Below are 12,883 nucleotides of genomic sequence, written 5' to 3' on the forward strand. Positions count from 1 at the left end.
TGTAAATTTGGATTTTGATGGATTTATATTGGTGGCTTAGACTGTGGGACAGAGACCCTGTCGTCTTTGATTATTTTGTATCAACCCTAGCACTTTGCTCAGTGCTTGACAGCTTACATTATTAATACATGCCAAAATGGAGAAAAACAGGGCCAAAGAGAGATTCATGGGGCCTCACTCATAATGCTCAGTGGACTCCCTAACTGCCTGTGCCCCATTTTCTGGTTGAGACTCCTTGTCCAAGGAGCCAGCGATCTGGTGAATGCTCTCAAAATACCACCAGGCCAACCTGAAGCCTTGGCAGTTTGGGGGTACCTTCAAATGCCGTGCCCCAGAGCCTGTAAACATTGAGTCTGCATTTGCTGACATCACGGAGTCAGTATCATTGCACACATTTTACAGTTGGGATAGAAAATCTGTGTCTAATGCAGTTTGTGAGATTTGGCTGGTGTTGAGGTATGACTGTCATCTTTCAGTGGCCTTTACCTCAGTTGCAGACCACAATGTTTTAGGATAGTCATGGCACATGAATTCATACTGTTTTTATTCCTTGTATTAGGCTTGAATTGTTTTTATGGCCCAGGAGGATACAAAACAGATGACTTAGAGTGATGTGTGTGTGTGTGTGTGTGTGTGTGTGTGTGTGCGCGTGTGTGGTGTGTTCATTGATAAGGTTCTTTGTGCACCTTCTGTCTCAGCTAACTGTCTCTTTTGCTATCTAATACTATGATCATTATTCCTTCTTCATGCTATACCAAGGGATTAGATTTGGGGTTTTCTTGTTTGGGAAACAAACAAATGTTGATGGCAAATGTACTAGGTCTACATTAGTAGGTATGAATTTTGCATATAAGTGGTTGCCTAAACGGAAAGAGGACAGGATTGTGCATAGAAGAAAGGGGTGTGTGTGAACAAGTGAGAATATTTAAATAGCTCAGTGGAGTCTGTGAACAGGAAAATAAGAACGACACTCCCCAAGGAAAAATATGGGGGCTGGGGGGGGCGGTGCTGATCCTGGAATTTCTTCAGACATTTATGAGCTTTTAAGGAAAGCTTAGGGAAGAGACTGCCTATAGTTTTGTAAATAAAGCTTTTATAAGAAGTCAGAGGAGCATATGGTATGTAGCTTCCAGGAAAGGTTAACTATTAATTGTAAGCCAGCTCTCCTTTGATGTTACTAAGAGAACAAGGGAATTCTAAAAGCGCTCAGAATTATTTTGGAGGAGCAGGGAAAAAAATGGCACCAAAACATATTGGAACTTCAGACAGGCCTTAGAATTGTCAAAGTGCTAGGAGCACTCCCCAAACTGAGAAGGGTCCTGACCCAAGTTGGATCCCCATATCAGGACCATCTTGAATTGCTGGTTGAGCCCTGGGATGACCAAAAGTAGGTTCTCGTACATTCATTCGTAGTTGATTCAAATGACTGTGAGCTGCAAGAGGAAATACATTTCAATAGGGCAGTCCATTTTCACTTGATTCATTTTTCCGTGCTACTGAAGTAGGCTTCTTTTTGAGTGGGGATTGCCTGTTTCATGATTTTCTGTTCATTGAAGAGGACTTAATTTCCATTCTAGGGAAGTCTGACCATACAGTTGCTACTACTGTCTTTAGGTCTTCTTCCTACCTGAAGTCAGCGTGAGACTGAGAGAGAAAGGGTGATGTAGCAGCCAGTTTAATTCAGAAATAGAGGGGTATTGGGCACGGTAAAGAGATATAGTCTTCCCTTACCTACTAGACATAGATGGTGGGTATAGGGCAGGGTTGTCACTGGTGAGTAGTAGGGGGAGAAAAAGCAGGACTGGGTGGTTTGGACCTGTGTCTGTTCATAGCATTGGATTGAGAAGCAGTGTGGCCCAATGGATAGAGCATGAGCCTGGGAATCAGAAGGACTTGGCTTCTAATCTTGGCTCTGCCACTTGTTTGCTGTGTGATCTGGAGCAAGTCACTTAACTTCTCTGCTTCTCAGTTCCCTCATCTGTAAAATGGAGATGAAGATTGTGAGCTCAGTGGGACAGGGACTGTGTCCAACGTAATTATCTTATATCTACCCTGGCTCTTAGTAATGTACCTGGCACACAGTAAGCATTTAAAAAGTACTGTGTAAAAAAACCAAAAAAACAGTCACTACTTTTCATCTCTGGAAAAACTCCATATATTGGAGAGGGGATTGGTGATTGGGCAAGAGAAAGCAAAGCTAGAATAAGGTCTAGGGAAAGTGGTAAAATTGCAGGAAGAGGGATGGGAATGGAAAAATAGGGAATGGATGTTTAAAATACCATTGTTAATGTGAAAGAAATTGTCAGCAATGCTTTGATCTGACTATTCATCTCTAGCCCTGGGTTGTATTTGTAGTATTAGGAATCTCGCTTTAACGGAGCTCTCACTCTCAAGTTTTGGGTTGTATTTGTAGTATTAGTCATCTCACTTACGGAGCTCTCACTCTCAGTGAGCTTGAGTGTTAGATGCTTGGGAAAGTATAACAGAAGCCCATGGCACATTTCTTGCCTGCAGTGAGATTACACTCTAATGGACCAGAAAGGTATTAGCCTGAAGCTTGAAAAAGTGTGGCTGTGAGCAATGGAGAATTTAGATAAAATTGAAAAACATCACCCGTCCCCTCACGGTACTAATATATTTTTCAACCATTTTGCTACTACTGTCAGATGCATCATCCTTAGGACATTTATAAATGCAGACATGCAGGCAGAGCTTTACAAGGTAGTTAATTTTTTCAGATCAGTTTGCAAAGTATCTTAGTCAGGTATCACTTCCTTAATCCACACTTGTACTTATCTTCAATTACATGTGTATATGTGAAATGTATGTGTATATGCGTAAAGTGATTCTTTTATAAAACTCTGTATATGAATCCCTCTAACTTTATTTTGCACTCTAGAGTGATTCCACCCTTTTTCTGTTTTTTGTGGAACAGCATTTTTTGGTATGATCTTTTTTCTCTTTGTCGGTCTCATAGGCAGTATTCCCATCTTCTCGATCGTTGTTTGCATATGCCAGTGACACTGCATTTAAGATAGCCCATCCGGTAGCATATAACGATCCACGAACACTGGGAGGGTTGTCTGGGCATTCCATCCACACAATTCTCATTAAATTAGGGAGGCTAGACTGAATTTTATTCATGTTTTCTTTTGCAGGGCTGATATATTTATGCTGTTCAAATTGCCAAAGATAATCCCAACTCATTTAACATTAGTACCTATGCAATTCAGAGAAGCAACCTTCAGACCTGAACTTTTCTTTAAATGAGTGTGATTCAGCACATCCAAAATATGGTAGAATAGTAGTCTAGATAATTATGGAATTGCAAATCATCCCTTGAATATATAATAAGACACTTCCTCAGATCATTGTCATTTTCCATTCAAGTTTCTTTCCTCAACCAGGATTGCTCCTCGTGGTTACATTTTTCATCTTTTGTGTCTGGCATTATTTTCAACTTCTGTGTTTCCTGTTTTTCTCAAGTTCTGCCCCAAGGTAGGCCTGCTGTATTGGTGTTGGCCCATCTGCTACTGAAGTTGGCCTGCCTGCAGCCGTGCCCTATTTTCTCTACTTTGGCTTCAGCATGTCCCTAAAAGTTATTTTGTTCTCTCTTCTTAGGGTTATTTCATTTTGGTCCACATAGATAAACTGCTTGGTTAACATTTTGTCATCCATTCATCTCATACCTAGTGAGGTTATGATGGCTAAACAATGCTTCAGTACTGGAGGACTGTTTTTGCTCTAATACCTGGTTTGCAATACTTCTTTGCCATGGTATTCAGTTGAAACCAATGTTGGATGGAGCACCAAGGAAAATCAATGTCTCACAGCCGTATAAAATGTTGTCGCAAGATTGCTATGTGGATAGTCAATTGATAATGTGATCCCAACAGGCTGTCTCCCAAAGGACATGCTGGCCTCTTAGATTGTTTCTTACTACTTTGTATACCTGGTGAATCTCTGGACAATACACTTCCTTAGGAGGTAGAATTCTGTGACAGAATGCATCTCTGAATAATCAGTGGAGATCCTGGTTTTGTGGTGGACGTTCCAGGTATGTTGTGGTGTTCCATTTGAGGTGCGGCAAAATATCCAGGAAGATTTCTGGGACAAGGAGCCTCAGCGAAGACAGAGGGATGTGGGAGGGATGGGAGAGGAGAGATAGCGGTGAGAGGCCTTATTACGAGAAGCCGGGCTAGCAGACCTGTGGTCTCAGTACTTAGGTCTCTCACCGATTCTCCTAGCTTTGCTACCGGCTCTCCCTTATATCTTCCCCAGCTACCTTTCCTCCATCTACCACCAACTCCATTCCAGTTTTCTCTTCTCCCTCCACCACAAATACCTCTCCTCCCCACTATTATAGATTTCTTACCCACCATAGCCTCTTCTCCTCCAACCCTCCCTCTGCCCGGCTCCAACTTTTGATGGGGCCTTTCGACTGTTGCATCCTAGAGTGCCAAGGAGGCTTTTGAGGAGAGGGCTGTGATGTCCTTGAACCAATACTGACCCCAAAAGTAGATGCAGCGTGGCTCAGTGGAAAGAGCATGGGCTTTGGAGTCAGAGGTCATGGGTTCGAATCCTGACTCCGCCACATATCTGCTGTGTGACCTTGGGCAAGTCACTTAACTGAGCCTCAGTTACCTCATCTGTAAAATGTGGATTAAGACTGTGAGCCCCACATGGGACAACCTGATCACTTTGTATCCCCCCCAGCGCTTTGAACAGTGCTTTGCACATAGTAAGTGCTTAACAAATGCCAACATTATTATTATTATTATTATAAGAGCCCAGGAGTCCCAGCATTGATGGCTCTTTTGGGAAGCAGCATGACCTAGTGGCAAGAGCATGGGCTTGGGAGAGAGAGGTCGTGGGTTCTAATCCTGACTCCGCCACTTGTCTGCTGTGTGACCTTGGGCAAGGCACTTCACTTCTCTGTGCCTCAGTTACCTCATCTTTAAAATGGGGGGTAAGACTGTGAGCCCCATGTGGGACAGGGACTGTGTCCAACCTTATTAAATTGTATGTACCCCAGCGCTTAGAACAGTGCTTGGCAGATAGAAAGTGCTTAACAAATACCATAATTATTATTACTGTGATTAGAGACTGATATACCAGCCTTGGATTACTCTTAGTTCTTGCTTTGTGGGTTCATCGTTATCATCAATGGTATTTTTTGAATGCTTACTCTGTGCCTAGCACTGTACTAAGCACTTTGGATCATACACTACAATAGAGTCAGTAGACATATTCCCTGCCCACAAATTCGTAGTTTGACAGAGAACATTAAAACAAACCACATATACATTCATTTATGTTTCCTGCCTACAGAAGAAGGCATTATCTAATGGAGGTAGACAGAGTAAGTCATCTAAACTAATGCAAGGGCATTCACAGACTTAGTTGTCTTATCAAATAAAAAATCACAATTTAGCACATTTTAAGAGTGTTTTATTCCCTATTCCTGTCTGAATTTGCAAAGAAATGGGGTTTAGAAGAAAAGCACGGCAGAGGAATAAAAAAGGTGGGGGGAGAAAGTATAGAAAGAAAATAAAAATGGAGGCGGGTGAATGCCTAGGATATCAGCCGATAGTGTCTTTATGTTGACATCAGGAAAATGGGTGGCAGAAGAGAGGGACAGTATGAGCTGGGTCAGATGTGGTGACAATGGCATGGCTACTAGTGCGGTCACTTGCCCCACCTCTACCTTACTCCTTGTCACCAAACAGGGCAGAGGCTGGTAGCTTGGCAGGGCAGCAGTGACTCCAGAATGGCAGTGACCTAAAATAACCTGGAATTCCGCTGTCTAATTCTGAAGTCAAAAACGTGCCTTCCTTCAGTCTAAATGACCATACTTCTTTACTTATTTAACTATTCAGGAGTGCTTTGGGAATTTTGCAGATTTTGGTAGCCTGTGTGTTTGTAAGGAAAAAAATCAAAGCCTTGCAATTTGTAAGTAAATCTTTAAACCTCCATTAACTGATAGTACCTTGAGACTGAATTATTCTTAGTATAGCTATATGCACTAGGGAAAAAGATGGACAGGACAGGGTCGAAAGGGAGGAACAAGATGAAAAGAGAAGGAAGGTGAATCTGTCTAGACTCTGACTTGACATTTTTGTACATCTGCCAGGTCAGGATGGGAAGGGTAGAAGGACATGAGCAGGCACGACAGTTTTCTCACTGATGGGATCTTAATCACTGTAGTGCAAGGGTTCCTGCCAGTGAGAACTGCCACCAATGAACAGAGGCTGAAGGAGGAAGGCATATATATTGTAAGGACCCTTCTTCTGATGTAATCTTCTGTCTAGAGCAAATGACTGACAAGACTAAAAAGCAATTCCTTTGCATTTATGGTGGGGGACTTCATTTTGAAATTGCCTATCATGGTCTTTGAAAAGCTAGTGACCAATCTGCATCTCCTCTGGCTGCCCTGCAAAATACGTGTCTTTAGTGACCTTTTAAAAAAGACGGTTTAGTGAAATTCGAGAGAAGCTTTATTATTATTTGGGTTATTTCATTTTTCACCCAAATGTTTATTAAGTACCCAAATTTTGTGGAGCCCTGCCATTCACTGTGTTCAGCAAGTAAATAGATGCAGTAATTGATCTCCAGGAATGTCTTTGAGTTACTAATAACCCAACTGTTCTGATCTTTGTTGGTCATCTAAAACACAAGGTGCAGTTTCTAGGGATTAAATTTTTTCATGGTGTTTTGCATCTGGAGTTTAAAAAAAAAAAAACAAAAAACTTCCAGGTATCCAAAATCTCTTCAGTAACTATATATAAATCACTTAAGATATACTAATTCTTTAACTGGCATTATATTGGAAAAAAAGTCTGAGGGTGATTTCAGTGCAGTGGTTAAATGTAGAAAGGAAGTTTGTGCTTGAAAATCAAAATGTAGTATACAGTTTCATTAAAGTGAGAAAGTTGTGTTAATAAATGTTACTATTCTGAAGTTTTAGTACATAAAGTGTGTGTGGTTTGCCTTCATACAGTTGATGGAATTGTAAAGGAGGTAATAAACAGATAAGGACTAGAGTATTGTCGTGCTCGCTTCCTGCTTATTCCCAATCATTCCTATAACCTGTAAGTCTTGAGATGGATACTAATACGCAATCTAAGTTGTTAAGCATTCATCATTTATTTTTTCACTGTAAGATTTTTAGTGATAGTTTCGTAACTTTACCCTGAGAAAAAGCCAAAGTTAAGAATTCTCCATTCCCGAAGTAGGACTCATTCAAATTTTTCCTTAAGAATTGCAGCAATATAGTATTATCCATTGAAAAGTTTGGCAATTGAATGATGTGGGCTATAAATCAGTGCAAGTTTTCATCCACTAAAAGCAGCCCGGAAAAAGAGCTTCCCAGTCCTGCTATTCTTTTCAATAGAAGGCTATATTTTGTTATCAGTTCTGTTTGACATGGATACTTACTGCTGAATGTATCCTGTACATTAGTTGCTCTGCAGATGAACTGATGTGTTCTAGACAGGAGTTGGTATCTAGGAGATATAGGAATGGGCTGAAGTATCCTTTATATTTGCCTTTGTATCTAGGGGAGTTGGAAATAGGCAAGAATGGAGAGAAATTTTGTATGGCAGTGCACAGAATTTTGCAAGTTTAATGTGAACCCTGCAGCAAACCGATGCAATTTAGTTACTGGTAAGTTTGTTAAATTCTGTTTGAAAATATACTTCTTGGAAGCTGGCCATCTAATCAATATTACTTCCACCATGTCAACTATCGATAATTTAAAGGGCTCTTTTTGAAGATATAGTTATGCTGATGTTCACCTTGTTTAGCTATAAATTCTTAAAGACAGTTTTTTCAGCAAATACATTTGCCTTTTCCATTGGTGAAGTCAACCAATTTGAACTATTCATAGATAGCATAGAAAAGTCTTGCTTGGGGGTCGAGAGCATAAAGCCAATAGCTTTAGTTTGGTGATGGTACTCATTAGTATTTGGGAGTTATATTTAATAAACATGATTTTCCCAACTGTGAAGGGTGTATACATTCATGAAGTTAGTGTTCTGTGATTAAAAAAAAATTTTCAACCCAAAAATACAGGGGTGGTTTTTAGGTATTTTTACTTTATATCCATGTGCTCTTGAAAAGATGAATTCAAATGCGTGTCTCCCTCCCTGCAAAACAAAACAAAAAAAAACTCCCCTCCCAAAATGGGAGAATCTAGCTATTGGTTGGCTGTTTGGATGAGAAGGAAGCCTGTATGAAATAAAAATAATAAATCAATCCATGTTATTGAAATTTTCAAGAGGTTCTTAGTAGGGAGAGTGATCTTTCCAGAGAGCCCAATTAAGGGATAAGCTTGTGGGCCACAGTCAGGCTTTTCTTGCCTTTCTATTTTCAGTTACTATTCATACTCATCTCACTCCAGCTGAGACCTAGACAAGAGTTGCATACACAATGCAGGGAAGCATGTGATTTACACTCTAGCTTTGTTTCTGAATTTTTTTAGTCCACCAGGCAGACGAATCATATGCAGTAGCCGTTCAAAAGTAAATAATTGTGAAGAGACCATGCCAATCTTGGGCAACTCATGTGAGAAAGAGATGCCTTATTAGCTATGTTTTTGGTTTTTTTTGTTGTTGTTGTTCCTTTGGCACAGGAGTATTTCATATCCTAGTGATTTTTCAGTAGTTGTGTTCTGTTAGAAAACCTAGAATTGGTTTGCCTTCTGGACAAAATGAAAGCCTTTTGTCAAATTGCAAAATGCTCAGTACTGTAGTTTTTTTTTTTCTATTTGAAGCAAAAGGGTTGGTTTGAATCTTTACTCTCTAACATTTTAATATTCTGTATAGCTTTTTTTTCTTCAGGAAACTATTTTTCTTTTTTCTTCCCTCTGTCAACTTGTATCTCCTTACCACTATTAATGATGAGTTGGTTAATCCTGGTTATGACTATTGTTCTTAGTGAGCATCAGAAATTGTATTACCAAATAAACGTAGCTGAAACGTATGAAATGTCCGCATTTAAAATATGAAATGTTTTTGTATAAGAAGAAATAGAAAGTGTTTGAAATAATTTATTATATTGACAAAAACAGGTTTAAATTACCGTAATTTAGAACTGATAGCAAAAACAAGCCTGCTGGATTTAACCTGTTGACCTGTTCTACGATAAAGAGTCAATTGGATAGTATCTGATGGTAGTATTTATTTTAAAGCATTGCAATTAGAGATTCTCTCAATGTAGAGGAATATTTTATATGATTTGTTACTCCAGTGATCATATGTTGACAGCATAAGGCATAACAACATTCAGTTGTTGTACGTGTGTGTCAAAACTCATTGAAAACTGTGCTCCAGTAAATTGTCTACTGATGCTCTGGAATGGCTTGGCTGATCAGATATGTTTTCATAAATCTGTGTGTATGTCTACTTTCATTTGAATTCTAATCATTTCAGTGTCCATAAACTTTTTTCCCCTTTAGCTTACTCCCTCTCGCTTTCTTTATCTTTATTTCTTTCTCTCCCTCCCTTGCACTCTTGTTCTTTCCTGTCTTTGTCTTCTTCCCATCATCCTCCAATTTAATACCACACATACACAAACACTGTAAAGATACCTAATATTTTTAATGAAAAGACTGAAACATCAAAATAACCAGGATTCAAACCTGTAATAGGATTAATTTGCACTTTGGGAAATGTTTTTTTCACTTTCTGTTGGATTATAAGAGAAAGTGTTAGAAAAGGTCAAAATAGGGAAGAAAAGGTCAAAATAGGGAAGTTGTAGTTTTGATCGGAAGGCGTTTTGTATCATTCTTCTTTTCTTACAAAAGTGATCATGAAAATGGAGTTTTGTTCTTACAATCAAAACCTTTTGGTTCTCTAATTGAACTATCTGTACTTTACACACAGTGCTACTCTTTTGGCTTTTCTGGTTGAACTACTTAAGAGTTCAGTGGCCATGCAGGAGCAGATGCTGGGAGGAAAAGGCTTTTTGGTCATTGGCTACCTCCTTGAGAAGGTAAGTAGTTAATGTTTATTATGTAATCTTGAAAAGATGGGTGTCAGGGGTAAAATGTCCTCTACTAATTAATATAGGCATTGAGAATATGCTATTTTATTTTGGGTTAAATCTCATTTTAAGATTTCAGGGTGCTTAGGTACTTTCAGTAAAAAGGATCATAAATATGCTTTGACAGATCTTTGGTCATCTAATATTCCTCTAGTACATGCAGCATGCTTTCTTTATGGCAGCTGCCCTAGTTTTTTCCGGTATGTCTTCCCAAAAAGCTTGTTAACGAAGTAATATTTTTTCTTCTGTTTTTATGTGATTTTGGTTACCTGAATTAGTCTATATGGTAGACAAATAATAAAGCAGGAAAGAGGCCCACCAGAATTTCTAATGTAAAATTATTCAAATAGTGAGGCTAATGGTGGCAATTCAGTATTTCCAGCTTGCCCTATACATATTAATCACTGTTTCTCTTAGAGCTTTTAGATTCAATATGGTGCAATTCAAATTAGGATAGCAGCGTGTTGAAGAGTATCCTCTCTGTGGAAAAAAACAACTTGTTATCCTGATGGCTCTCTTTTTTAATCATTTTGTTTTATCATGCTTTTCTCCTTGTTTCCCTCTACAGTTGTGCTGTAATACTCTATTTTCTGGCTGGAAGTAATTAATATATTTATAGGAAGTTTATTGTGACTTTCTCTAGGGATACTAATTGCCACAGCCAACAAACCACAGCCAGGACCATATAAAGCTGTGGTCTTGGAAAATGCTGATGCTAAAGAAATCTTACTGATCACGTGGCCTATAAATTTAGCTCAATAAATGCGATTGAATGAATGGATGCCTGCTGGCTCGTTTTCCTGTCTGTCTCCCCCCCGTCTGGACTGTAAGCCCATTGTGGGCAGGAATAATCTCTCTTTGTTGCTGAATTGTACTTACCCAGCGCTTAGTACAGTGCTCTGCACACAGTAAGCGCTCAATAAATACCATTGAATGAATGAATGAATGGCCATGGGCCAGTGAGGAATCAGTGCATGGCCTATGCGTACACTTACAGGCATAGTTACATATGAACAAGAAAACTGCAGACACAAAATCTGGGACAGCATATTTGGGAGTAGTAAGTTATTCATAGCAGATTTCATTTCAGAAAGAATTGGAATTATAGTAAGTGCTTAGTATAGTGCTTTGCACACGGTAAGCTCTCAGTAAATATGATTGAATGTCATTCTTGGCAAAGGTGCTTGTTTGCTTGCATTCTTCCACAGACTATATGTGTGTATATGCCTAGTGGTTCTGAAAATAAAACATGCCTCTTTATAATTTTCCCACATTAATACTTAGAGTGAATCTGAATATGTTTTGTCAATATTCTAGTACATTTATTTGCCATCTTTATATTCAGAAAAAAGGAGAAATATTTAATCCTGAATGATTAGTTGTAATCTGTGTTTTTTCTCTTCAGTCATCTAGGGTTCATATAACCCGAGCTGTCCTGGAACAGTTTTTGTCCTTTGCGAAATATCTAGATGGTTTATCTCATGGGGCACCTTTATTGAAACAGCTTTGCGATCACATTCTATTCAACCCTGCTATCTGGATACACACACCTGCAAAGGTACTGTATATCTTATGTGTAGTGAAAGATTGTTTTGTGAATCATAGTACGCTGTCTGTATTAAAACAGTCAAATGAAAATACTACTAAACCATCAAATTTAGTTTGAATTCAGTTTCTAGATAAGGCATAGTCACTTCCCTGGTAATACTTTTTCCTAACTTTAATTCCTGGGAAAATTATTTTCCCACTCATTGGCTAGCTGGCTCAGGCAAAAATAAAATAGTTTTATTTTCCTCCTCTGTAATAATAATAATAATAATGCACTTGTTAAGCACTTACTATGTGCAAAGCACTGGTCTAAGTGCTGGTATGCATTTCTCCTCCATGATATTCAAGACAGAGTGTGTTGTGAGGGGACAGAAAGGAGAAAAGTTAAGGAAATGAAAATTGAAATCGACAGTTGCCAGTGGCTGGACAGGGAACATTTCTGCAAATTGTTGTAGTCTCTCAGGTGCTCTGCACATAGTAAATGCTCAATAAATACCATTGATTTACAGACTAAATGTTCTTTGTAGGCACACACATTTGATATGCTTAAAAAATGACTTTTATGCTAATTCACCATAAACTCCTGGATCCCACCATGGAAAAGTCTAATGGAGACATCTAGTGAATGTAGTTGGTGAATTGATATATTTTAATATAAAATTTTTACAATGTAGCTTTTTAATTTATAACATTTGCAGCTCATAAATGTTGGAATACAGGTAGTTCCATTTTTATAAAATGAAATCAGTTTATTAAAGGCAACTTCATTGTAAAATATTTACTTTAAAAACCGTAAACAGTACCGAATTTGACACATTAAGAAGTAATGATGTATATAACAGGGATGTTAAATTCATGCTCTCACAGGGAAAATTTCTCGTCGTAGGAAGTGTCTCAAACCAGCATGGGGAGGACTTTAAGGTCATTGTAGGCAAGGAATGTGTCTTTATATTGAGTTGTACTTTCCGCATGCTTAGTACTGTGCTGTGCACATAGTAAGCACTCAGTAAATATGATTGATTGAAAGACGGAGGTAGGACTGATTGGGTAAGGCTTGGAGTGGGTTAGAGATAGATTGAGAGGATGGAATTAGGCACTCTGCCTCAGGATCCCTAGATTTCATTCACTGGTTTCACAGTGCTCTTCTCTGGTGATTCTTACAGCTGGGAGTGTCACCATTGTCAGAGAAGGGAGAATGCATAGGGCCATCTGTGTGCATATTCAGGAGAACAAAGCACAAATTTGTCTGCACTCCCCATGGCATTCTAAAATAAAACAGTCAGTAAGCTCT

The 12,883-nt window shown here is 38.8% G+C and overlaps 1 protein-coding gene across 7 annotated transcripts in view; it reads left to right on the forward strand.

Moving 5' to 3' along the window:
* Nucleotides 1-12,883, forward strand: part of NBEA (neurobeachin) — a 448,073-nt gene that overhangs the window by 82,949 nt on the left and 352,241 nt on the right. For all 7 annotated transcript variants that reach the window (XM_038761708.1, XM_038761703.1, XM_038761704.1 and 4 more), the window contains exons 11-12: nt 9,885-9,993; nt 11,450-11,602. In XM_038761708.1, the coding sequence (XP_038617636.1) occupies nt 9,885-9,993; nt 11,450-11,602 (262 nt within the window). The remainder of the gene's footprint in view (nt 1-9,884; nt 9,994-11,449; nt 11,603-12,883) is intronic.

The sequence above is a fragment of the Tachyglossus aculeatus genome, chromosome 20 (assembly GCF_015852505.1).
Source record: "Tachyglossus aculeatus isolate mTacAcu1 chromosome 20, mTacAcu1.pri, whole genome shotgun sequence".
Lineage (NCBI taxonomy): Eukaryota > Metazoa > Chordata > Mammalia > Monotremata > Tachyglossidae > Tachyglossus > Tachyglossus aculeatus.